The 25649-nt window shown below is 30.3% G+C and overlaps 6 protein-coding genes across 7 annotated transcripts in view; 3 read left to right on the top strand and 3 right to left on the bottom strand.

Moving 5' to 3' along the window:
* Positions 1-802: 802 nt before the first annotated feature.
* Positions 803-1529, bottom strand: LOC119674624. The gene is made up of 3 exons (XM_038085771.1): positions 1485-1529; positions 1315-1410; positions 803-1255 (listed from the first exon to the last, which is right to left on the bottom strand). Exons 1-3 carry the CDS (start codon positions 1527-1529, stop codon positions 803-805), a joined length of 594 nt encoding a protein of 197 aa, XP_037941699.1.
* A 976-nt stretch (positions 1530-2505) lies between these two features.
* On the bottom strand, positions 2506-5260 carry LOC119681619 (general transcription factor IIH subunit 1-like). 2 transcript variants are annotated; one of them, XM_038094862.1, is made up of 7 exons: positions 5073-5260; positions 4599-4797; positions 4206-4544; positions 3709-4145; positions 3107-3644; positions 2846-3021; positions 2506-2782 (listed from the first exon to the last, which is right to left on the bottom strand). In XM_038094862.1, exons 1-7 carry the CDS (start codon positions 5133-5135, stop codon positions 2657-2659), a joined length of 1878 nt encoding a protein of 625 aa, XP_037950790.1. In that variant the 5' UTR covers positions 5136-5260; the 3' UTR covers positions 2506-2656. The 2 variants fall into 2 exon arrangements, with proteins under 2 accessions (XP_037950790.1, XP_037950791.1); XM_038094863.1 differs by having other exon boundaries at positions 4949-5102.
* A 1087-nt stretch (positions 5261-6347) lies between these two features.
* Positions 6348-7119, bottom strand: LOC119681623 (activity-regulated cytoskeleton associated protein 2-like). The gene is made up of 2 exons (XM_038094866.1): positions 6890-7119; positions 6348-6806 (listed from the first exon to the last, which is right to left on the bottom strand). The coding sequence occupies exons 1-2, from the start codon at positions 7085-7087 to the stop codon at positions 6408-6410; spliced, it is 597 nt and encodes a 198-aa protein (XP_037950794.1). The 5' UTR covers positions 7088-7119; the 3' UTR covers positions 6348-6407.
* A 3984-nt stretch (positions 7120-11103) lies between these two features.
* LOC119681620 (activity-regulated cytoskeleton associated protein 1-like) lies at positions 11104-14046 on the top strand. The gene has a single exon (XM_038094864.1). The coding sequence runs from the start codon at positions 11307-11309 to the stop codon at positions 12045-12047; it is 741 nt and encodes a 246-aa protein (XP_037950792.1). The 5' UTR covers positions 11104-11306; the 3' UTR covers positions 12048-14046.
* Positions 14047-17046: 3000 nt separating this feature from the next.
* LOC119681625 lies at positions 17047-17695 on the top strand. The gene is made up of 3 exons (XM_038094869.1): positions 17047-17107; positions 17198-17361; positions 17423-17695. Exons 2-3 carry the CDS (start codon positions 17230-17232, stop codon positions 17552-17554), a joined length of 264 nt encoding a protein of 87 aa, XP_037950797.1. The 5' UTR covers positions 17047-17107; positions 17198-17229; the 3' UTR covers positions 17555-17695.
* A 7025-nt stretch (positions 17696-24720) lies between these two features.
* LOC119674623 (piggyBac transposable element-derived protein 4-like) overlaps positions 24721-25649 on the top strand; it is a 2534-nt gene continuing 1605 nt past the window's right edge. The window contains exon 1 of the mRNA XM_038085770.1: positions 24721-25636. Within this exon, the coding sequence (XP_037941698.1) occupies positions 24880-25636 (757 nt within the window). The 5' untranslated portion in view covers positions 24721-24879. The remainder of the gene's footprint in view (positions 25637-25649) is intronic.

The raw sequence follows: 25649 nt of genomic DNA, 5'->3' as shown, positions 1-25649 counted from the left end.
GCAAAAATATTTTCCACTATCTGGTGTAGTGGATGTACCTAATAGAATGAAAAAGTATAGTTCTCGGGTTGCATGAACATATATTTCAAGTGGTATAACTTATTATTTGTATAAACAGTAACGAGACATTATACTCGGTGGCAATAACTACTACTGTAATTTTTACATTGCTAAAAATGTAGTTACATTGTTCATCGTTCTACCAAAGACTGGAAAAATATTATATATGCCGCCAAATTATTTTAACTAAAAACTTGTGCACTATGAAGTTTATCTGACTGGTTAAAAATGGAATGACACATCATTTATAATTGTCCGGCTTTGGTCTGGGTCAATGGAAAAATTCTGAAGCTTCTGCTTTCTCCTGATATTAGATTTTTTTAATAAAGACTTTACAAAAATTTCCTACATTCCATTCAATTCTATTCTCTTCTCTTCTATTCTTAGTTTTCATTCTGCTCCATAGTTTAACCATGGTTTGCTCTGGATTAATAGAAAAATTCTAAAGCTTCTGCTACCTTCTGATATCAGATTTTTTTAATAAAGTCTTCATTTAAAAGACTAAATCATTGAACATTGTTTCACTGCTCCACTTCACTGTGAGTTCAAAACCTTCCTACATTCCATTTAATTCTATTCTCATCTCTTCTATTATTATTCTGATCTGTGGTTTTGATACTTACCATTTAAATATTTAAAGTTAAGTTTTCTTGCTCTTTAACTATATTATATCATATATACAATGATAAAATTTTAAGTCAATTTTTAATAATTGTCTTTAAAACAGAATTTAATAAAAACTTTAATTGTTTCCAGTTTTATTTCTGGAATTCACCTTCCAATTCATGTCTGAACTTCTATTAGCACCACGTACAATTAACTTTCCACCCCCTCGCTCGAAATTTTTGGCGCACGTCGCTAAGTACTCCTTTGCAGTTTCACAATTTGAGGTTTTATTCCAACTCGTCGATGGACAATTCAGAAAAGAATTTTTGAGTGCACAATTAGCATATAGCGAAGCAACGGGTGAGCATTGTTGAAAGAGACTTTTTCCTTGCAGTGGTATGCGACTGGATATCTTAAAATTTTTAATTTTTTCATACACAGGTGTCTTGCACTGATCAAAGCTCAATAGAAATACATCCATGAACTCCGAATTGGAAATTACATTCTTTAACATAGTACGCAAATTACTCATGTTCAATTGATCATTATCCAAAGCTTTGCTTTCTCTAAACAAGCAATCCAAAGCACACTAAAAATTAATATATTTTTAAATATTGTCTGAGTAATATAAGAGAGAAGAATATATACCATGCTGGGAACCTTATCGTTAGACTTTTGATATTGACTACAATTTGAATAAGAATTGAAATTGACAGTTGGTAGTTTACAGCACGTCATAAAATTCTGCAATTCATATATTTTTAATCGATTAACTATTAATAAAAATTAACATATACCTTTATTTACTATAAACTTACCGAAAAATGAGGTTTTTGATCGCAGTTCACAGCACCTTCGACCATTCCTAATAGAAAATTAATTATAAGGTAGGGATATAAAGCACAGAACGCAGAATATAAACCCGCCATTGAAGCTTTTTGCATTCCAATGCTTTAAGCCGACCATTTTATAGCAATTTTTATAATGAATTAATGGATTAATTATTATTAATAACTATTTAAATTCATTGAATTAAATTTTAATATAATAATAAATGTAGCATGAAACTAATGTCATTAATTAAATATAGTTGGTGATAAAGAAACAATGTAACGTACTTTCCAATAACACTCTACAATAATTGCATTATAAAATATAATTACATTCAAAAATTCCTAATATTGCTCTTATACTCTTTAAATTAGTACAACTACTTAATACTACTATTAACAATTATTTTTAAAGATTTAATTAAAGATCATGTAAATCAAAACAAAAAGTAGTTAATAAAGTGATTAAACTACCTGTCGAACGTCCTTAACTGGTCTACCCTCAGATATATTGCACGATCAAGAACGTTAAAACACTCGCTATAGGTCATGATGGAGTACGCTTCATAAATAGCAATTATTTACATAGTATGTATATGTCTCTTTAAGGTCAATAATATGATACTGTTATTAATGCCAGTACCATGCCCACTAATTTATAGTAGTAGTGCATCAATTGAAGCGCCTAAGAACAAACTAAGTAAATATCAGCACACATTTCGGTTTTAGTTTATATTTCATTCATTCTCTTCATATATAGAGACGAATCGTATTCCTTTCATTAGTCCACTATAGCTGTTTAATAATAAAATGTAATAATCCAACAGCTGCGTTGTGTATTTTTCGGAAATGTGTAATATATACTTAATGATTTAATGGTGCAACAACAATAAAACCATTATCAATATTTTTGATTGTATTGTATATTTGATTTGTTGACATAAGAAAACTATGTTTTGACTTAAAAACTAAATCATTCACAATTTGTTTGTTTCTATTTTAATAATTTATAGGAATACTTTTTTGATTATTTAAATTAACTTTTATGATATTTTAAAGTTATGATCTTAAATTAATAATGAATGTTTATTTCTCAAATTATGAGTGATATATAAGCGGAAACCAGTAACAATATAGAAACGCTGACGTGGTACATATTGTTACCGATATTTTCGTATTTTACGTCCTTGCCAAGCAGCAAATTTTGTATTGACGGATTTCAGCATAACGTTTATATGTTGTGTAATAGAGGAACCCAGTGGCGACAATGCACGTATTGCTCGATTCTAATACAATTGTTTAATAAAAAGTTTTATTAATTTAACATTGTATTATCATGATATGCTCACCTCAAATGGCACTAATTTCGCCTGTTTGAAACGTTGCAACGCTTCATGATGCTGTACTACAGCTTCTTCTTGTTCGATAGAGTTTGGTGGGAAATTAGACCAAAAAAATCTTAGTAATTCTTGGAAAGACAAGTAAATATTACGTAAATCTCTTTCGAAATCTGGTGGCACTAATTCTATAATAAAAAAAAAACATTTTTAATATTTCATACATAAATTTTCACATATTAAATAAAATTATAACAATATAAGTTTACTTACGACCGACTGATTGATCCTGAAAAGCACGCATTATTGCTCCACCAGGACTAAGTTCACCTAAAGCATTAATCGCAGCAGTTGGGGACATCAGAGACCTACTGCGATGTGCAATAAAAGTAGATGCCACGCGTTTAAGGCTATATTGAACTTCTTCTAAGCGACGTGGGTCATCATACGATTGTTGACTATTATTTGGTACTAAACCATGTAAGTAACGTTCCACATTCGAAAAATTAATAAATGCATCATTTTTTGCACTGACTTGACCATCTACGGCAATTTCCGGTACACCTAAATCATCATAATTGATTTTTTCTAAAACTCGTTTGCGCTTAGAGAGTACATCTTCAGTAGTGTTTTCCGATTCCCGGTGGCCGTTAAGTATAATTTCATTACCTTTCTTATGTTTAGACTTGTGAGTACCTCCATTAATGCCATTTGATACACCTTCTAATGCAGCTGCACTACTTGTACTGGCACTATTTATGCTGGCAGTACTTGTACTGGGACCGTTTGTATCAGTGCATGTTTTCAGTACCTTAAAAAAATAATTATATAAGCATAAACTAATGTAATGCAATAATTATATACTTTAATCTTACCATGATTGAATGTTGATTGAAACGTTTGATCATATTTTGATGTACAATATTGTTACTACTGTTACTGCTATTTACCGAAGCACTACCAAAACCTTCTTCCAATGGTACATCTTCGAATTTTTTTAAATCTAAGAAAGGATTTTCCGGTCCACGTTGAATAGCACTTTTAAGCATTTGATCATCAATTTTACCACATTCGCTAAATATATCTTTTGTGCCGGCAGTTATACGATCACGATGAAAATAGTGCGATTGAAAGAATTTTGTCCAAAATTCAGGTTCGCTTAGTTTTGAAGGCACATTCTCTTGATGTTTCTTTTTAACAGCTGGATATGTTTTGAAAATGCTTTGTATAATATCGGCAGTTAAATTGTATTTAAGTCCATTACAGCCATCAGTTTGAGGTTTAATATCGACAAGAAATGCTCCAGATACACCTATAGTATAACAAAATACTCACTATAACTTACACTATAACTTATTATATTACTACGTACCTATATCTTGTTTTACAGTCACTGTTTTCTTTTCCAAATCCTTTGCATGATTTGCCCAAAATTCCTCACTAGTTACAACCTTTGATATAACTAAATCTTTATAAAGTTGTAAGAGTTTTGGATTTTCAGACAATATACGATTCTTTTCTTCGAGTTCTTTATCGACCTTGCGTTTGAAATTTGGTAGTAGTTGCTGTAATAACTCTTTGACTTTATCACGATCTTTAAGCATTTCCTGCTGACCATTACGATTCACAAAATGAAATGTTGAACTATTGCCATCGTGCAATACCACTTGGAGTTGAACTTTTGGCTTACCCTCAGGTGATATTTTTTGCACTACAAAAGCATTAGTTAGCAAACCTTATTACTGATATTTAGACATATTTTTACTCTTAATATCAGCAAACCGATGCGAGACTGCAACCGTATCACGATTTTCTGCCATCCAAGCAAGCCGCTCATTCATGACATATAATGTCCCATCGCCTTTTTTATAACGTACTTCCCCCATTTGCAATAGCACATCCTCGCTACTAGTAGTCATCTCAACAAATTTTTTTTTATTAACTTTCGTATGCCAATTCCAAATCTAATATTTAAAAAAAACGATATAGTTAAGAATAAACGCAATTAATATAAAAACCAAGTAACTGTTAAATATCATTTAGATTAAAAATGGAAGTAACGCAATTCTTATAGGAATGGGGCCGTCTACAAATTTCTTTGCCTTTTATACTTACCAATATAGTGCTTTATAGTCACTAAAATAGTTTATTTAGTATATGGAAACACATAATACAAGCCAGTATTCAATTCAAAAAGGCACTTTAAATTATTTTTATAATAATAATTGAACACTCTCACCTTTACTTGCTGAAGCGACGACAACCGAAGCAAATATAATGTGCCAAAATTGACATTTGTCATATACGGTCAAAACAGGGTTGTTTTACTGCACGTAGTACATTTTCATGAGCTATGTTTATTGTTCGATTTGTCTTGCATGAAGCAAGGAATAAGGTTTACACAAATCTCTTAATATTAACTATAACAACATACATTGGTATTGATTTATTCTTCCTAATTTTACTTTATTCACAAATTTATTCACATCTATTAAGTCTAACAAAAATTTTTATTAAATACACACAATGCAACATTTAGATACAACTCTGCATTTAAATTGTAATAAATTTAATCTTAAGATTTGACTGCAACATCAATGTCATTGCTTTAATCACAATTTAAATTATAATTATTATATATTATATCTTATATATATTATATATACAAACGAATTAATATTATACATATGTTTTTTATATTTATTATCATAAACAAAACGTCAATGAAATGATTTTTTCTATTTTATTATTTCTATGCGTGAACTTATTTATCTTATGCACAAGCCATTACATTCTATACACAAACCACTTAGACCAATTATAACGCTAACCAAATGGTGTGTTTAATAATTGCATAAAGTGAATTTAATGAAAAATTGTAACTCCGTGTTTACAAATTCAGCGCCAAATATGTATAATATTTTCATAGCATAATATATCAGGATATAAGACAAACCCAATTTCAGCTAATCGTGAATATATCTAATTAAGTTAAAATAAAAGTTAATCAATATGATCCCATCACCTTTAATGATCCAAAAAAAAAAACTTTAATTTATTATTAAAGTTGGGCTTAAATGCACTGAAGTTATAACTGAAGTTCTTACACATTACGAACTTTATCTACCAAGCTTTGTTCAAGTAAGTTTCCAAACGTCAAGCTTTTAACCGTCATTTTGGGGTTTTCATTTGAACAGTTATTCTAGGGATATTTTTATTTGTTTACGTCTTGACTAATTTATTATCATACATAACCATATATCATTTTGACATCTTTGTACCAAACATTCAGTTTTCAGTAAAAGAGGAGCTTTGGTTGTGCCAATTTTTTTGTTTACATTACTAATTTTGTGGTGGTGCTGCTTTTTGCCACACTAAAAAGCTAATATTTTTCGTAGTGCATTTTACCGAATACAACACTGCAAATAATATAATCTGCCAGCTGATTTATTTCGTTTAACTATGTAATATGCAATTTAAATTATATTAATTAAAATAATTTTTACATTTTATTTTATAAATATATTGATAAAGATAAATTATATAAAAATATACACAAAATATTCCATATACACTAGTGACCTCTTTCTATTTTACGTCCCTTTTCAAGTAAATCTCTGAACGATTTGATTTCCTGCCGTGGAATCGCTTGTCGATATTTATTGTGTAGCAAACCATAAATAAAATTTAATTCGGTAGCTTCGTCATGAAGACCCTCAGGTAATTTGGCTAGTAGTGCACGTTTCTCACAAATAAACTGATCTATTGTTGTAGAGCTATCTTGCTTTCTATCAAAAATTTCCATATATATTTGATAAGGTGCCATAACAGGTGAGAAATTGTCACGCAGCATTTGGAGAGCATCATCCCATGTCTTAGCATCACGTCTTACCCCTTTCCACCAAGTGCTTGCCTGGCTATAAAATAGCAGCGATATGCCTTTTAACGCATCTGTATCACTTATACCCTCCACCTATATACATTTACATAGAAAATGATTAAATGTTAATGCTTTTTGTTTACATTTTTTTTTAATATATGTTTGTTGATATTTACATCTTTATATGTTTGCACTGCTGTTACGAATTCATCAACCGCGTCATGATCGTATTGTCCACCGAATCTTGTCGTGCATTTACTGAAGCTGCCCTTGGATTTTACTTCGGTGATTTGTTCATCTGCTGGCGCTAATTTACGTATTGTTTCAATTAAAGTTTGAAATTGTTTATCTGTTAATCTGCCGACCGCTGTCATTTCCCTGCCTCAACAAGAACAGTGTATTTTCGCACTATACCAAAATTTTGTTTGTGCAAATGTTTTCATAATAACAGAAATTCAAATAAAAGCTTTTCAATGACTCAACGAAAGCTTTCAAAATAACAAAAAGTTTTGGTGAGAATAAAAATTGCCAATGGTACTCCCATTGAGAAACTTAAATTTCTTTTTAATAAATTTAAGTAGGTAGTTTTTTTTTTTTGGTAAAAATTCACAGAACACGTTTCTACAAAGACAATTTTTCCTTCATACATATACATACCATATCCGTATACATGTATATATGTACTTAAGTATGTATATCTAACTACATGCGAATATATTTTTAAAAAAACAGCAAAATGCTTTATACTAATATTTTATTAACAGTTATTGTTATTAAATTTTTATTAAAATATTGCAGAACAAATTTTCAGCACAAAGTATTTTTTTTTGTATTTTAGTATTTTTTTTTCTGAAATCTCCATATAGAACTAAAACCCACTATGACCTCATACTAGAAATTAATTGTGAAAAGATTTCTGTCATTGGAGCATATAAAAGCTGATCTCCGATATCGATATCGATTAGTTTCTGAAATCTCTATATAGAAATTAAACTTACAATGACCTTATCCTAGAAATGAATTTTGAAAAGATTTCTATCATTGGACCATATAGAGCTGATCTCCGATATCGAAATACGGTAGAAAAGGTTAAAGAAAAGTGGGTTAATATTCAGCAATCTAAATACTCTAAACTCGTTAGCAAGATTAATGTCTATGAAATTAAAGGGATTGAGATAGTTGAAAGAGAAATAAGGGGTGAGCTAGCTGTGCAACCAGAATCTTAGAAGCTATGGTTATAAGGTGAAATGGAAGTAAGAGTATTTCCGGCTTCATTCATATGTATGTACATATGTATGTATGTATGTATACATTTGGCAAATCCTGAAATGGTCTTCAGTTTAAAAATCCTGACATTTGCCAAGGTCCTCAAAAAAGCAAGCCCCTAAAATAGTGAATGGGCGCTGTGCCTACGCTGGACAGCAACAAAGCAGATGTGAGACAGTATCATGAAACTATTAAAAGTGGGGATAAGGCTATTATACATTTCTAAAAGTTTTACAATTTCAAAGACTTTAATTTGCAAGGGCTTTACATTTCCGCATTTCTTCCCTAAGCTGTACGACTAAATCTACTTTAAGGAGTATAAAAATGTCAAATCAATCAATTAATAAGAAAACCCCCTAGAAACTGATAAAAAATTGATTCTATGAGTAAATATGGATAATAAACATATAAAAATATATGTATATATGTATGTATGTTTTTTGTTCCATATTAAACTATTTCATCGACAACACCGCCTAACCTAATATAAAATGTTGTAAATTCCATTATCACCCGATTCCATTTTATGATTATGTGCTTATCATTATTTCTGGAAGATGATAATAGAAATATTGCTTGTAGTATACATAATATATATATGAATAAATTTTAACGTAAGGTTTTAAAAATAACTAATAAATTGTTTATACATTTACGGACATACCATAAACATCACATACCTTCCATACATATACAGGGTATTCAACCGATATAAACATACGAGGTGATTTTAAGATCCCTTAAACAAACAAATCGTATAGAAGAATGGTTCTTCAGAAACGGTTGAGAAAATGTAGGATTTACTCAAATAGGTGTTTGTAATAAAGTTAAAATGTATTTAGTGGTAAAATATTACATCCAAACTGGATTTATAAGCTTTTACGGAATTTATATAATCTTTTATTTGTAATTTAATCTGAATGGGATGTGCCAATATTTGTAACAAAAACGTAACAGCAACATATGGTAAGACTTTTCACTGCTTTCCTAGAAGTTCTTTATAAAACACTTAAATCATATCAACATTTATTATCACTACCAGCCGATATTTCTGGCTAAAGTTGAGCAACACAATAGTTTTTAGTTTAAATCGAACTTTGTGATTCAGTTAAGGATCTAACAATATCAATAATAAACACAGACAAAAGTCTATTTAGACATAGCCGCAAGGATTTACTTTGCAGCAAAATATGTAATTTTTTATACAAAATGTATACAAAAGTGTACTAATGACCTTCGATAATAGTTAGTGTAAACATAAAACTAAATTTATACAGCTTTAATACATGTCACCCTGTATATATATGTGTACGAGTTCATGAATGTTAACTTTATCTACATATATATTTATGTACCTACATGTATTCACTTAACAAAAAAGTGATTAGAAATTCTCTAAAGCTCAATACACCTGAAAACACCCGCAGTATTGATAAAATAAAAATACTTAATACATGATAGGTAAAAGCTTAATAATTCTGTCCACTAAGTGTGATGGCTATAGTCCAAATTGACTTTATCTGATGTATAAGAATAGTTGGGTTTATAGGTGCTGCTTACGTTTCATGACATTTCTGTTTTAATGATTTAGCACTAATCACCTATAAAGTCAATGCACCTTCAATAAGTAGTGATGCTTCTGAACTTAACATTGATTTGTTAAAGATAAATTCTTCTTAGTATCCGTTTCCCCTAGTAGGGTATAGGGTCACAACGATTCTCTTAAACCACACTATGTTAGGTGCTTCTCTGCATATATCGTTCCATGTGTGGTGCGCTTTTGTGATTTCTTTTTCAAAAATAAATTAATTTTTTTTATTTGTTTTTGCCCAACTCTTGCTCGGTGGCGACTCAACTCTTTAGGGACACCCCTCGCTGAGGATTTTGATCAATTACAAGACTTCCCACTAAACATTCTAAGCTTCACTAAACATTCTTACCTCAGTGGATCCCGTAGGTATCGCAGATATAACATAATCTAACGTAATCCATTTGTTTTTATTTTACCATGGATTTTTTTTGCGAAAAGTATTGACAGCAATAATGAGACCTTATCCAACTTAAGGATAAGGATCCAACTAAGGAATTAAAGGCGAAATTAAAAAAGAATTAAGGGAGAAAATTTCCAACACTGTGCTGGAAGGCATTTGGTTAAACTCTATACCAGTGATTGGGGGTGAGAGTTTAGACAAGAAAAGTAGGTGACAGAAATGGGAGCTGTTCTATGAGCTAATACAATGTCCAGTATTTGAAACCAGTAACTGTTTTAAAAGTATTAAGTTTTTAGTGACCTAACTTTGGCTTTTTATTAATCACATACTTTACTATCCCTTCAATTTTACTCGCAAATATACATACAGACATCAATTTATTTATCTTATCTACCTAAATATATGTTTTAAGATAATTAAATTTGAAGATAACCTTTCTAATATTGGTAAATCCTATCAGGAACACTTGAAATATTGCTAAAATATAAATATGTGGTAAATGATAGGTAAAAGTTGAATACTTATAGACCATATAGACCATATTTGATGTATAAGACCAAGATTAGTATGGGAATTAGGTATATATTTTTTTAAATTTTTATAATAAATACAATATAATATATGTATTATATTATTGTATAGTTTATATTGGTACATATTATATTATTGTATACGTGTTATGTATGCAATATCGTGGTATAGCAATTTCATAATAGCTTGAAAATAGCCGGCAATTCTTGGAAATTGTGTTTGTTGTCTGTTGTTTATAAGAATAAAAAACACTATATCCATACCGAATACCTATTGACACTACAAATTCAAAAATTGTATGAATTTTAAGGGAGCAATAATAAAATGTGTAATAAATAAAATTTATATACTCGTGCATATGCATTCCGATGATCTATAGAGCTGAGTGTATGACAACAAGAATGTTTGGGCTAATGAATCACAATGGCGTCGTGGCCAAACTGAAAGCGGTAGTAAGAGTTGGGAGGTAGTGCTAAAAAAATAATATTTATTTTTTATACAATAATAAAAAGCTTTTTCTCTTTGTATGGGAAATCATTTCACAATTATTCTCAATAAAATTTTGATATAAAAGGCGTTTGCCGGCATAGAAAATTTAGTCTCAGACGAGAACTCGACGTTACACATTGAATAACGCGGCAACATTCGCCACTCTGGCTTTGTACGCTGTGAAATCATATATCAAAGTTTAATTAATTAGAAATATAAAACTTTTAAAGTAATTTTATCACAAAAAAAAATCAATAATTGCGTGTTAGTTGTGCTTAGATAACCACGGTAAAAAAAAAAAACATAAACCAACAAAATGGCGACACAAATGATTCCGATGACAAATGAACAACTACAGCAACTCATCCAAGCTGTACGCGAAGCTGCGGTAGCCGAAGCGAAAGCAGCTGCCGCCTCCACAATGACCGTTAAGTCCAAAGGCAGTTTCAGCAATTGTCAATCACGTTTCGGTGGACAACGTGATCATGAAGCTGTCGAGGAGTTCATCACATCGATTGAAACATACAAAGACATCGAAAGTATAACCGATGAAGAGGCACTGAAGGGTATCTCATTGCTGTTCTATGGCATTGCTTCTACTTGGTGGCAAGGTGTACGTAAAGAAGCCAAACAATGGCATGATGCGTTGGCACTTATACGCGATCATTTCTCGCCCACCAAACCCGCATATCAAATTTATTTAGAAATCTTTGAGAAGAAACAAGATGATAGCACTGCCATTGATACCTTCGTATGTCACAAACGCGCCTTATTAGCACAATTGCCCACAGATCGTCACGATGAAGACACTGAGCTCGATTTGATTTACGGTCTACTCAATATAAAATACCGTAAACACATTGCACGTCACGATGTAAAGACATTCCGTGAGTTACTCGAACAAGGGCGTATTATCGAGCATAATAACTTAGAAGACGAAACAGCAAACAGTGGTCCAGCTCGTGGTGCAAAGGGTACAAAACGTTGCACATATTGTAATTATCGTGGTCATACCACTGAAGAATGTCGCAAGCGTAAAGATGCTGGCGACAAATAATTGCACAACAACAACACAACGCAAAAAATAACATGATGTCATCCAACACATAAGCAGACTTCCAAAAAAGAACAACTTACGATGACGTCATGTATAAAAGCTTTTGACACTGGAAGTGAGTAAAAAAACAACGCCAACATAAAAATGCAGACCGGTTGGGTATACAGCAGAACGTATGAAATTTTTACGATTTCAGAAAAGTCAATACCAGAACCAGTTCCAGTTCCAGTCTACTCAATCATCTGTAATTAAGTTATATTATTATATATATTTGGCTGTAGTGTACAAAAGTATTAATTAATAATTTAATTCTCTCTAGAATAACTAAGTGGTTTCTTAAAATGTGGCTTCTAAACCATTGTGGACTTAGATAGACCAGACTTCGGCTTCACGGTGTTACTGTGTTGTTGTAAGTTTTCTAAGCACATTATGGCTATGTAATTGCTGGTATTGATGGTCTTGATTGTTATTTACGAAAATAATATTTGAGTCAAGTTCTTTATTAGCGGTTGAAGTCACATTTTGGGTTCACCAACACACGCCGATTTGGCTGCGTACGCCAGCTGCGGCTCGCAGGCTATGATCGCCAGCAACCTCTTATCCAAATCCGTTACCAGGATTTAATAAATGCTTGCTTCGCATTTATAACCAATGAACCAAACAATGTACTACTCGAGCACTTTTTCGGCTGAAATCGACTGCAGTTTTTTGCTTTGTGTACAATCTATACAAGATTTGGTAGTGCTCTCTTAGAAGTGTATATGTTACGGTTGCAGTTGGTGAAGAAATTTGCTAAACACATGTCTTACGTCGTCGATCCCGCGGGGTTGGCGGTTTTTTACGTGTGACACAAGCAAGTTTTAACATCAACGGACTGCAACATTGCCTTTTTTAGGGAGTGTTACTATCTTTTTTATGACTGAACTGATTGCAAATTGCTGTTGAGAAGGAATACGTTAAGGTAGCTCAAAACCCCCGTCGCTTGGTATTTAGTGTACTTTTCAAAAAAATTTTTTGTCATGCCGATGAGTAGCAATACAAACTGGCATCTATGAAAAAACGCACAACTTTTTTTTCAACTGTGCTTTATCTATTAAGTGACAAAAAACCGAGGGAAACCTCACCCCGCCGTATTTGCATGTTGCACTATAGTTACTAATTATGACGGTTATGTCACTGAGTAGCAATACTTGGTGACGTTACTGTTGTTCTTTTTATCTTCGTGCCGTGTGCAAATTGGCAAAACCTTGTTATTAACCGAAGTGCCTTTAATTTCTTGTGTTCTATAAGAGCTTAATGGAGTTCTATAGATTTTTTGTAGTAATGAATTTCAAATGGCCAACTACAACTTAAACTACTTCGGTAGTTTTTGTGAGAGTTGACTAATTTGTTATTCGGCGCTGCTCTGGGTTTATAGTTCTTCTTATTAAGTTAATAAAGACCTCGCAATATTTTGTAGGTAACTAGGGGTATGACGAAAAATTGAAAAATGAAAAATTTCAAATTTAAAATGAATTACTCGATTTGTATTAATCGATTTTTTTGTAATTAATTGTACAACGATGGCTGCGGACGCCATTCGTGCAAATGGTACGCCATTACTTCAACAATTTTAATTGTTAAACTCTTACAATTTTGTCGCTAAAGGCACGCCAACCAATCCCCTGGTTCTTAATTCGTCAAAGGTATCTCTGTCACACTCTAAAGAATGACTTTTCAGCCTATGACTTTTTTGCATCCAACGCTTTTTGATTATATATTCTTATACAATATTTCCAAATACTGCTCATTGTCCACTCTATTCCATTAGCTTTATATTCATTATATAAAGAAAAGTATTATTTAAAAACTTTTGAAATATTTATAAGATGTTAACTCAGAGAGCATCACACTAATGTATCTAATAACAATGTTTGTAATTTTTTTTCAATTAAAGAAATTGTAAATATATGAATCAAAAATAAGACTTGTCCATAGTTTTAAGGGTTTAGATATAAGCTAAAGTAGTAATAAAAAAAAACATCAAAAACCCGAAAAATATATCTTTTATTTTAATATAATATGGTTTAAATATATTTTAAGAGAGATTAATTACAGTGAATTTAATGTTGTTTGAAAGAATGGCCTGATCATTAAAATGGAACAGCTTATCGAGAGTGATTTAAGTAACTATACTAAAGAAACCATATACATACCAATGTAGTCATATGGTTTAAAATGCTACATAGAGTAGAACTTCTTCACTTTTCACCAGTATTAGATGCTACTGAAGTAACACTAAGTCAAACGTTATAATATGATCCATATAACAAATGTATGCTAGTTGTGATACGTAGGTCTGAAGTAATACACAGTCATACGTTGTGATATGATCAATAAATTAATCAATATTAAAATGTATGTTAGGTGTAGTATTACCAGGAAACATACATTGAAAATTTCTGCCCACTTCTCTAATACTAGTTTCTACTAAATTTATATAAAAACAATATCGCATTGTTTGCTCCTATGGAAGGTGCATAATATAACTTTGCTTTTAGTAAATTTATATTAAAAATATAATTAACACAATTTGAATTATATTAACTTCAATTTAATTACTTATAGATTCTTACTTCTATGTATCGTATTTCTTTATGGAATGTTTAAAGTGAAATAGCAATTTTAATTATATTTTTGAGCTTGCTAAGCAATTAAATGCAGATTTTTATAAAAAATCAGGGTGTTAAAGTTCTATAATCGAGGGAAGTAAATCGACGCAGAAGTAAAAGACTAAAGGAATGACATAGTGTAGTGTATAGTGTAGCGATCTAACAATTTCAGACTTATAAAGGGATGAACCCCAACTGTCGATCTCATAGAAGGTTATGAGATTATGTAGTTCTCTTTGATAAATCGTTCCGTAGCTATGTAGAAGATGACTAAATTAATGTATATACATATACTATGTTATTGTCCAGCACATACACGGTCACTTGCACTATACCTTATCACTTGTTAAGTCTTGAAAACATACAACTGGATGGGAATTCAATGTTCCTGATAAGTTATAACTCAATTTTCCCTATTAACGATATAAGAGGCGGTAAACCTTTAACTATTATCTTTTATATAAATTCTTAATGTGTGTGTAGGTATATTCCAGTTCTACCTATTATCTCTGCGTATTGAATCACATTTAAATGTAAGGATTTAAATTTCATTCAAATAGGTATTAAGTAAATTTTTCCCATTAAATAGAAAATATAATAAAATATCATCATTTTGACATGTAGAAGTCATTATTGATTATAGGTTAAGTTATTATAAAAATTCTTCATCGTACTTTTTAAGTATTATTTTTTTAAAAAATTGTATATCACCCCGTACTTTTTAAATGGTATCTTAAAAACTTTGTATTGTAATCACCTTATAAAAAATCTTGGCTTATACAAGACTACAAACTTAAGGTTTCTTACAGAAAGAACCTAAAGTGTGCATTCACACTACATATTTGCTCTTAGAACAGCTGCAATCAGATATTTGAGGGGAAAATGCGAATAGTTAGAGACAATCAAAGCTACTTCTGTAAAATACTGCAATACTGCAAGAATAACTATAATAATTCTGGTACAATACGTTTGAGCACAGAGGGGGAAGAACAAATATTTGAGTGAGAACGGAAGAATTTTTGGTGTTTTGCGTCAGAAGATGATAAGAGAGTTTGAAAAAAAACACACACATATATAACCATTTCAGATGGTTGAGCATTTAATGAATATTAACTCTCGCAATCGGTTTTGGGTATTATTCACTGCTCCTCTCATTAACGTTGTTGTATTTTTTCAATTTTCTCTCTTTACATAAAGGTTTTTGATCCATTGCTATATGAATTTTTTTTAATCGACAGGATAAGGTCCTTTAACTTCTGTGTATTTATATTCACATGACAAACTTAATTCTTCTTAGACCCATGATATGTGGAGTGTCACGGGCACGTCAAAATCAAAATTGTTGTTGCTTTTAATAACACGAAAAATTTACACAAATAAATTTAATAAATTTGAAATTTGATAAATTCGTTTAAGTATTGATTATTTTTATATTATATTCATATACCTTATCAAATCTATTCTAATCTTTATTTTGTTTTAAAAAAGTCTTCGCACTGCTGAGAGATATCTTCCTAAAATGTCCCTGTAGAAAGTCGAACTAGTCAAAGACTATTAATTAACGAACAAGAGCCTGGTTCGTTTTATGGATACATGGTCTAGAAGTTCCGTATATTTTTTAAACTATTTATTAACTGATCTACGCGAACTATTTAGTGGATAGAAGTTTTTTTGGTATGTTTCGAACAGGAGTAAATTACAACAACGAAAAATTTTATTATTTTAATTAATTAAATTTTTGGTTAATCATACAGCTTTAGTCTATTGCCAAATACACATCCATCAGTGGTCTTGTAATTATTTTTTATATATTATTATTCAAGTTTTTTTTTTGTCATTTGTAAATTGATATTTCTTGAATTCTAAGTGTCGTATCGACTTGAAGGTTTCAGTAGTAGTAGTTTTCAGATCAGACCACTCAGACCCTTCAGATCCTATAATGTGCATTTAAAACTTACAGCAGTGTTCAACATATAATATATCCGGATGTGTGCAAGTATAATATGTTTGGTTTTTAACCCGTTCATGTTACTTAAAGTTTTTGTAAATACACACCCGGGTATATTGGGTGTATGTTTATGCATAAGTGTTTGTATGTTAAAAGTCAATGTCAATTGACTAATAAATCAGAACACTTGCATAATTTTATATTGTACTTACCTTGCAAAACAATAAATTAATATAAAACAAAAAATTAATAACTAAAATATAAAATATTTAATATTAATACATAAATATTGAAATGAAATCTTTTAACAGATTGGGTCGCTAGGAGTTGAGTTGAAGTAGTCCGAAACAGACTAGTCTGTCATATTTCCAACAGGGCTACATAATCTCTTTGATATTGTTTTGTTATTGTGTATGAAAAAATAATCTCCCACAAGAATAAACATGCATTTCAAAAACAAAGTGAGTAATTTTAGCGATTTATGAGTAAAACTAAAAGTTAATGACGACTTCTGTCTTTCTGCTTTTAATGGTTTTTGCTTTCGCCTTCAGTTCAATATAGTGGCTTTACGAAGTTGGGCAAAATGTCGTTGCAACTTCAAATTCCAAAACTAAAAGGTCCAGCTAACTACAGAATTTGGTCCATGACTGTTCGCGCTTATCTTGAATCAGAAGACTTATGGAATGTTGTGCAAAGCACACCGTCTGATAGGGCGGTAAGAAAACCATTTAAAAATTTAAAGCAATCAAGCATTGTATTAAGTTTTTTTTTCTTAGGGGCTACGAAAAGAAAGTCGTGCCAGATATATTCTTCTGTGTTTGATCGAGGATGAGGTGTTCAACGAACTGGATTATTTGGAATCAGCAGAAAGGTTATGGGACTATTTAAAATTCAAATATGAATATTAATTCCAAAAGAATGATTACAATTCAATTAAAAACTATTGTACGAAATAAGTATTAAAATGAATATACGTGTATACTTATTTTAAAGTCTACAACAGATCAATAAAGTTTAGGCCTAGCGCCATATATGAACTTCATTTTTAATTAAGAATTTTATATTGTATGACAAGCAAGAGTGAGGAATTTTTTAATTCCAATTTTTTTAATCAAGAAAACTTTTGAGGTGACCACAAAGCGGTTTCGGATTTTTGGATATCCATCATCAGTGATCTTTGGAAAAATTTATTAGGTGAAGTATATAATTTATGAAAGACAAGTGTCAGAAAATTAAGCACTGTCAACTTTGAACCGTGGACCCGTGTGTTAACACAAAAAGCTAACGTAGCAACTATTGCACTTTCTGCGATATTTATTAGAAGAAACGTATAAATGACAGCTATATATATTTACTTAATTTTTTGGTTTTTAGACTGCAGCACTATAATGTGTAGACAACATTTCTACATACTTATTTTAGACCATTTGTATTCATTAATTTTTAATAATTTTTTTTGGGCTATATATATTGATGATGAAATATTAAATAGAACTGAAATTAGATGTTATTTGATTCGATATTCAAAAAGTTAACATAAGCGTATTCATATGAAACGTTTTGTTGATCTCCATCGTGCTTTTAAGTTGAGAAATCCTAATATTTGTTTCGACGTCCATAGAGCTAAATATGTACTAAACAAACGTTTTATTAAAATAGCTAACTCCTCGGGTTTGATATTCGCCTCTACCGAATTGATGACGACGACATATTCACCTAATGATGTTTTTAACTGTTTTGAGTGAAGAATGATCCAAACACACTTATGTTTTGGGTCATTATTGTCGTACAAAATATCGTAGTCCCGATGGTTGCTTTTTAATTCCAATTTTTGACAATTTTTTGAAAAATAAATGTTTAGTTTTTTCTTTCAAAATGTTTCAATAAAATTATATGAAAATATTTTTATCAATAATGGCAAAATTTTCCGCAGAGTAAGTACACCTATATATCATCAAACTATAGCATTACTTCATCCACTTTTCACTATATAAATTATTAGATTTAGATATTTAAAGTTTCCTATAAACTGATTAATACTTATTATTTTAGTCTCAATTTTCTATTATTTCAATGATATATAAAAATAATATGCGGTTTTTTATTCTGTTATATTATTCCCGAATCTACATATAACATATATATATTATATTATATTAATATATAATTATATAAAATATATAATATTATATTATAATATAATATATTATATTAATATATAATAGGTATGTAATATATATATTATATATTATACTGTATAACAACGCTATAGTTTGAAAGTTATTCGATACTGCCATCAAATAGTGTTTAAAAATGTCTAAAACTTTATAAAATTTAAAAATATATATTTATTTTGTTTGCTTATATATATATATATAAAAATATTAGTCAGCTCTTATCACAATTGTAGAAGTTCATTAATTATATTATCATTATTTCTTTCCTTTCTAATTTTTACACAAGTGATTCATATTCTATATATTACAACACTTGTATTAATTAAAAATCATAGAAAATCAATAAAATTCAAATATTGAAGTATACCTATAATATTATATATTATTTAATTACTGAAATTAAATGTACCGTAGAAACAATGCATGTGGGAGGCACATTTATCGTCCTCATCGCAACTGCGGCAGATATGGTGGCCAAATTGCATACAGATGCCTGCATATCATAGAGTCTTCCCATCTTTTACTATAAAATTCGGCACAGGAAGAACTCAATACAATTTTGCATGACGTCAACGATATATTCAGATTGTTCAGGTGTTCCAAGTGATTTTCTGAAGCACCTCGTCTGGTTATCTCGTCTGCTTTGCAATGGTCGAAAATATCGAAACACATCTTGGCCACCACACCGACAACGAGACCAAATTACCGATGAGTACAAGTTCAGATAGTTCTTTTTATTATTTGAATATTATCTGTATATGTGGATGATTCATGTATTAAGTATTCTGCAGAGGCTGTCAGAATCTTGAGAAAAATCACATTGTTCTATTAAGGTATTACTTTAAATTAATTAAAAAAATTTTAAAAATATACTTTTGTTGTTGTTTCACTTCTGTTCGAAAACCTCTCTATTACTTTAAGAAATGAGAAGTTACTATTAATGCCATAATACTCAATATAATATGTGTAAAATTTATAAACATTCACATATATTGTATCTAGAAATAAAAACATGTGAGAGAAAGAGTTTCGAAACTACTTGAAGATAGTAAATATATATGAACACTCCACAGTATTGAGCTTAAGAAACTAAGCAAACTAAATAAACAAAATAAAATAATTATATCTAATATGGTTGGTTGGTTGGAGTGGCGGCCCTTTTTACCAAGAAAAAGCCCACTTAAGCACAAATAAAGGCCCGTTGTGGTACCACAAGGAAAGAGCGATGTTCGTATATAGATAAGGTGATCTGTATACGACCAACGCCCAACAGAGAGGCAACGACTCCCCCATTAGGTGAAAGAAAACAGTTCTATGAATCTAGCTAGGTCCCTCACATTGTAGGATGAGAGATCAGTCAGATCGGTCAGAAAAGGGGCCCCCAAGATTTTTGATCTTCTTCTGGCTAAAGATGGGCACTGACACATGAGATGAAACACAGTTTCCTCCTCGTCCTCAGAGCCACAACCGCGACAAAGGTCATTATAAGGAAGACCCAGTCTCATAGCATGCCTCCCTATTAAACAATGACCCGTCAGCACCGATACCGTAGCACTGAGCAGATCTCTCTTTAGTTGGAGCAGCTGACTTGTATATATCTAATATTAATATTATTAATAATAATTTAAAAAAATATATATATATTAAGCATAGGCTATATAGTATAGGAAAGCCAGTAAATACCAAAATAGTTATCCGAAATATGAAAGATAAGGTTCTAAACGGCATTACTATACTTCCATAAAACAATAAGAATATCTGCATTTTAATTCCTAGAAAATTCATGAGAGCAATTTTTAGGAGGAAATATATAGGAATTTTTCTTTATCTTTTTGATTATTTGAAAGATAATTATCTAATCTAATAATTATCTTTATCTTAAACTTTAATTATTGTTTTAGTTACACGTCTTTATTTTTTATTTTGTAATTTGAAACGAATATATCTCTGTTCTGTTTTGGATTTATGAGTCGTTGTAGGTATGCATTGAAAGCAATTTGTTTATAGAATTCTTTAGAATTCGACTTTTAATTGTACGTCTGTTTCTTCCAATAAGATTAACATACACAGCAGATTGGATGATGAAATACAATCTTAACAATTATAAAATAAAGTGCGTGACTTTTTTAAAACCAGACATTAATAAAATTATGAAAAATTGAGTTTAGAAATCAAATAATTGTTTACGTTTGCATTTAAATAATGTATCTAGATCCCTGTGTATATAATTGCATATACCAGCAAAAGATTCAGTATTGTGAGGCTTTGTATAAATATTTATATTCTTTACTGGACAGAAAAATTCAAGTAAGCGATAAGGAGCAAGACTTTTCGATAAAACGTAAAACTTGGTTTTATTCACAAATAACTACTGTTGTTGAGGGATTAGATATATTTGTATGATCGAATATTTATCAAGCTGTGTTAGTAAATAAAATGTAAACAATTTGTTTTTGTTTTTATTTTTTTAATTGTTTTATGCAATTTTCAGACCACCAACTACGAGCTTAAGTAATATACATATACATATGTATGTACATATATGTAACATATATGTTGGAGTGTAAGATTATGAGTAATGATATTTATTTATCATATTAGAATGAATAAGTACAAATTTAGTTAAATAATTACATTAATACAAAATATATAAGCATTTAAAAATTTAAATAATTTAATTTAATTTGTTTAATCAAGATATCGCACTCGTAGCCATAGCTTATAGGTAGGCCATTGGCCCTCTTCATATAATTAGGTGTCCGTATAACGACATTTCTATCTAATGAAGTTTCTGTATAAAGAGGTTTGTATATAATGTGGTTTCCTAGGTAGTTAGATAGATGAAGTGGAAAGAGGTTCCAACTTTTCTCACATAGCTAAAAAAGTCATTGTAATTCCACATTATTCCTAATTATGGGTAGAAAATTGAGCATCTTAGAACCAGGTAAACGCATTTATCTATGCAAGTATCTGGCCAATATAAATGTTACAAATATCGCATTAAATTAAAAAATGGGACACCCTGAAGCTTGAGATTAATTCTATATAAAACTTGACATAAACAAAGCAAGTGTTCCGGTGTCTTCTCTTCGAGCAACAATACAAATGTTCTACAACAGAATCACTAGGGCATGTCTAGCCTGACTTAATGCCTTCATATATTCTAGTGGCCCATCGATATTATTTTAGATACTTCCGGGTTACTTTTATGAATTAAGTAAAAGGTTTTCTGTTCTTTAAACATTGTTGGTATAGACAAATATTATACCAACTTTTGTATGTAGGTCTATCCCTAAAAGGTTTCATATAACTGAGTTTCTAAAAAATGAAATTTCCAAATAATGTTCCTCCATAACAAGGTTTACATATAACAAGGCTTCCAAATGTCTTTTTACATAGAGACAAGATAACAAAGATAAAGATAACAAAGTTTTCATAATATAAGATATCCATACAACAAGATCTTCATACAACAAGATTTTTGTATAACGAAAATATCATTTTCTTTGCGTTTATAAGACAATATTTTCGTGTAAGGAGCAATTCATTAAAAGAGGTTTTAATCAATTTCCATATAAAGAAGGTTCCATATATTCACATTTTTATAAGATGCGATTTTCATAAAATGATATTTTTATAAAACAAGATTTCCATATAACGAAGTTTCCATTTAATAAGATTTTTATAAAACAATATTGCCATATACTGAAATGTTCATAAAACACGATTTCCATATAACAAGGGTTGTATATAATGAAATGTTTGTATAACGAGGATAAGAAGAGTTTGATATAGCGAGGTTTTCATAAATCAAAGTTTTTATTAAATGAGACTTTTGTATGACGTGGTTTTCGGGCCACGGGGACTCTGTATAGCGTGGTTTTTGCATAACGAGGATGGAGTATTATACGTAGGTATATCGTTTTAAAAATATGAAGTTATACTGTAAAGTTAAGTGTTTTCTATTTCTAATTTTTTCCACCTCACGAATATGATGGACAATATGAATGATTTAAAAAAATAACGGAAGCCCAAACTTTGTGTTAAAAATTATACTTGGCGAAAAAATAAATTATTTATTATTAAAGTCATCTATTCGCTAAAAGCATCTATTTTTGCTATAGTTTTGAGTAGACTTTTTAAGAACTATAAACTTAACTGTTTAATCCAATCATATTTGTACATAACGTACCATTTTTATGCTATTTTGATCGCTGTAAAATCAGTAGATTGAAAATTGATCAAATAACCTCGAAACGCGCAGTGAAGACGTTAAGAAAGAAGTCTTTCCTTCCAATACTATTGTTAACAATACGTACAAATATTGTTAAGAACATTTACATTAAATTTGTAATACGCTTTGTTGTTAAAAATAAATTTCTCAAAAGTCATTAATCTGTTTTAGAAGAAGTCTTTCCACTACTGAAGAAGCATTTATATAACTAGAAGAAATATTCAAACGAGTAAAGTATATTTTAATATCTTAATATTTTTATCGAATATCTTTTGCCTTTTTAAAAATCAAATTATTATTTTAAATTGTAATAATTTCTTTAAAGTTTAATATAGAGGTTTTTTCGAACAGTATTTAACTACAACAACAAAAATTTTATTTTTTATGTTATTTTAATTAATTGAAGCTTAATATAAAATTTTAAATTAAAATTAATAATATATAATAATATATACATATATAATATATATACAGTTTGTCAAGAATGAGTTTTCACACTGAAAATAATTGAAAATTTTAATTTCTTATTCAGAAAAAGACAACTTCTTGTTTTAGTATACATATGTATATATTTTTTATTTTATATATTTGTTAATTACTATATTAAGAATATAAATATAAAAAAAAATTATAAAATTATTGAAAGAAGAACACAAAATATGCCAAAAACAAATCCTACATCATTTTTTGACTGTCAAATTACTGTTTTCACAACTTGGGTTTTTCTATTATTTTGCATTATTTAACCCTCATACTATGTTCGGGTCATTTCATGACCCAAAATGACTTTAAATTGTAATAATTTTTTAAGTTTAGCATATTTTCTAAAACTTTTTCGCCTCAGTGTATAAATTTTAATATTATTTCATAAAATTAACTCAACTTGAACAAAATTTGTGTGATAGTCATTTAAATACAGCACTATGCACATGTTATGTTTGGGTCATTTTATGACCCCTTATTTTATTCATTATTTGCAATACTAATTATATGGCTTCTAAAAAGCGCATTGGCAACACTATTTATTAAGATAAAAACACTAACAAATTTTTCCCGCGCTAATGTAACTTTCATGTCAAAACGGTATTTTGATAAAGTGTTCGCAAGTTAATTTCATATAAACCTAATAAATTACAATAAATTATGTCGATCGGAATGGAAGTAAGTTTACATGTAATTATAATCTGTTTATCAAGAATCTATAATTTTTGTGCTTTATTTTTAAGACGCTGAAGGATGATGAAATTGTCGCTTTTTTGAGTGATTGTGACGACGAAGCAAGTGATGATGGTGATCCAGACTTTGAGCCAGAGCTACTTCAACGGAACTTATCAGAGGATGACATGGATACAGATGTAGAGCTGAGTAAAGAAATAGAGATTCCTCTTGAACAAAATAATTACTTTTGTAAAGATGGTAATATAAAGTGGACCACCATACCACCAAATGGAAGAGAATTACTTCGAGCCACAAATGAAAATGTGATACATGAAAGGACAGGTGTAACAGCATATGCTGTTCAACGAATCTCCGAAATAAGAGACTCGTTTGACTTATACATAACTACAACCATGAAGAAAGAAATAATTCGTTACAGCAATATGCAAGGCAATGCTGTATATGAAAATTTTCACTGTATGGACAAAATAGAATTTGATGCATATTTAGGTTTACTGATGCTTATTGGTTGGTGTTCTGCATATTCGTATACCCTGTACCGAGTCATCGAATTATTATATTTGCAGGTGTTTATCGTTCGTATGGTGAAAGCATTAGTTGCTTGTGGAATGAAAATCATGGCCGTCCATTGTTAAGAGCTGTTATGACCTTGGAACGTTTTACAATTATTTCTCGTGTCCTTGCATTTGATAATAGACAAGCCCGAAGATCACAAGTCCGCGGAGACAAGCTGGCACCAATTCGTAGTTTTTATGAAAAGTGGACTATAAATTTACAAGTACTTTACGTTCCCAATGAAAATATTACCGTTGACGAACAACTTATTCCGTTTCGTGATAGATGCCCATTTAAAGTTTATATGCCCAGTAAACCAGGTAAATATGGAATGAAGGCATGGATAGCAGCTGATTCTGCAACTGCGTTTTGTCTACAATTTCAAATATACCTTGGAAAAACTTCAGATTTGCCTGAAAGAAATCAAGGTGAACGAGTAGTTTTAGACCTAGTGTCACAATATACTGGTAGAAATGTAACAACCGATAATTTTTTTACGAGTCATAATTTGGCACAGGAATTACTAAAGCGAAAAATTACTTTAGTTGGCACTGTTCGAAAGAATAAAAGATTTTTACCGGTTCACTGCACAGTAAAAGAGTTACGAAAACTACCCATCTATACTAGCAAGTTTTTCTTTCATGAAAAAGAGACAATCGTACAATATGTGCCGAAGAGATATAAAATAGTTACTTTACTGAGTACGTTGCATCATAACGGAAAAATTTTAGAAGAACATTCAAAAAAAATACCGGAGGTAATAAAATATTATAACTTATCTAAAGGTGGAGTTGACACCATGGACCAAATGGTCCGCACGTACTCATGTAAACGTAAAACAAACCGTTGGCCAGTCGC

Source organism: Teleopsis dalmanni, chromosome 2 (assembly GCF_002237135.1).
Source record: "Teleopsis dalmanni isolate 2A chromosome 2, ASM223713v2, whole genome shotgun sequence".
Lineage (NCBI taxonomy): Eukaryota > Metazoa > Arthropoda > Insecta > Diptera > Diopsidae > Teleopsis > Teleopsis dalmanni.
The sequence above is the reverse complement of the archived record's forward strand: the minus strand, read 5'-3'. Positions and strand labels throughout refer to the sequence as shown.

Bases quoted from the DNA above. Each gene is read 5' to 3' on its own strand.
- LOC119674624 (XM_038085771.1), bottom strand. From the start codon at position 1,529: ATGGTCGAAGGTGCTGTGAACTGCGATCAAAAACCTCATTTTTCG. The intron at 1,411-1,484 runs GTAAGTTTATAG...TATGAATTGCAG, and splicing joins ATCAAAAACCTCATTTTTCG to AATTTTATGACGTGCTGTAA. The intron at 1,256-1,314 runs GTATATATTCTT...ATTAATTTTTAG, and splicing joins ACGATAAGGTTCCCAGCATG to TGTGCTTTGGATTGCTTGTT.
- LOC119681619 (XM_038094862.1), bottom strand. From the start codon at position 5,135: ATGACAAATGTCAATTTTGGCACATTATATTTGCTTCGGTTGTCGTCG. The intron at 4,798-5,072 runs GTGAGAGTGTTC...TTTAAATATTAG, and splicing joins CGTCGCTTCAGCAAGTAAAG to ATTTGGAATTGGCATACGAA. The intron at 4,146-4,205 runs GTACGTAGTAAT...GTTATACTATAG, and splicing joins GACTGTAAAACAAGATATAG to GTGTATCTGGAGCATTTCTT.
- LOC119681623 (XM_038094866.1), bottom strand. From the start codon at position 7,087: ATGACAGCGGTCGGCAGATTAACAGATAAACAATTTCAAACTTTAATT. The intron at 6,807-6,889 runs GTAAATATCAAC...AAATGTATATAG, and splicing joins CAGTGCAAACATATAAAGAT to GTGGAGGGTATAAGTGATAC.
- LOC119681620 (XM_038094864.1), top strand. From the start codon at position 11,307: ATGGCGACACAAATGATTCCGATGACAAATGAACAACTACAGCAACTC.
- LOC119681625 (XM_038094869.1), top strand. From the start codon at position 17,230: ATGTCGTTGCAACTTCAAATTCCAAAACTAAAAGGTCCAGCTAACTAC. The intron at 17,362-17,422 runs GTAAGAAAACCA...TTTTTTTCTTAG, and splicing joins GCACACCGTCTGATAGGGCG to GGGCTACGAAAAGAAAGTCG.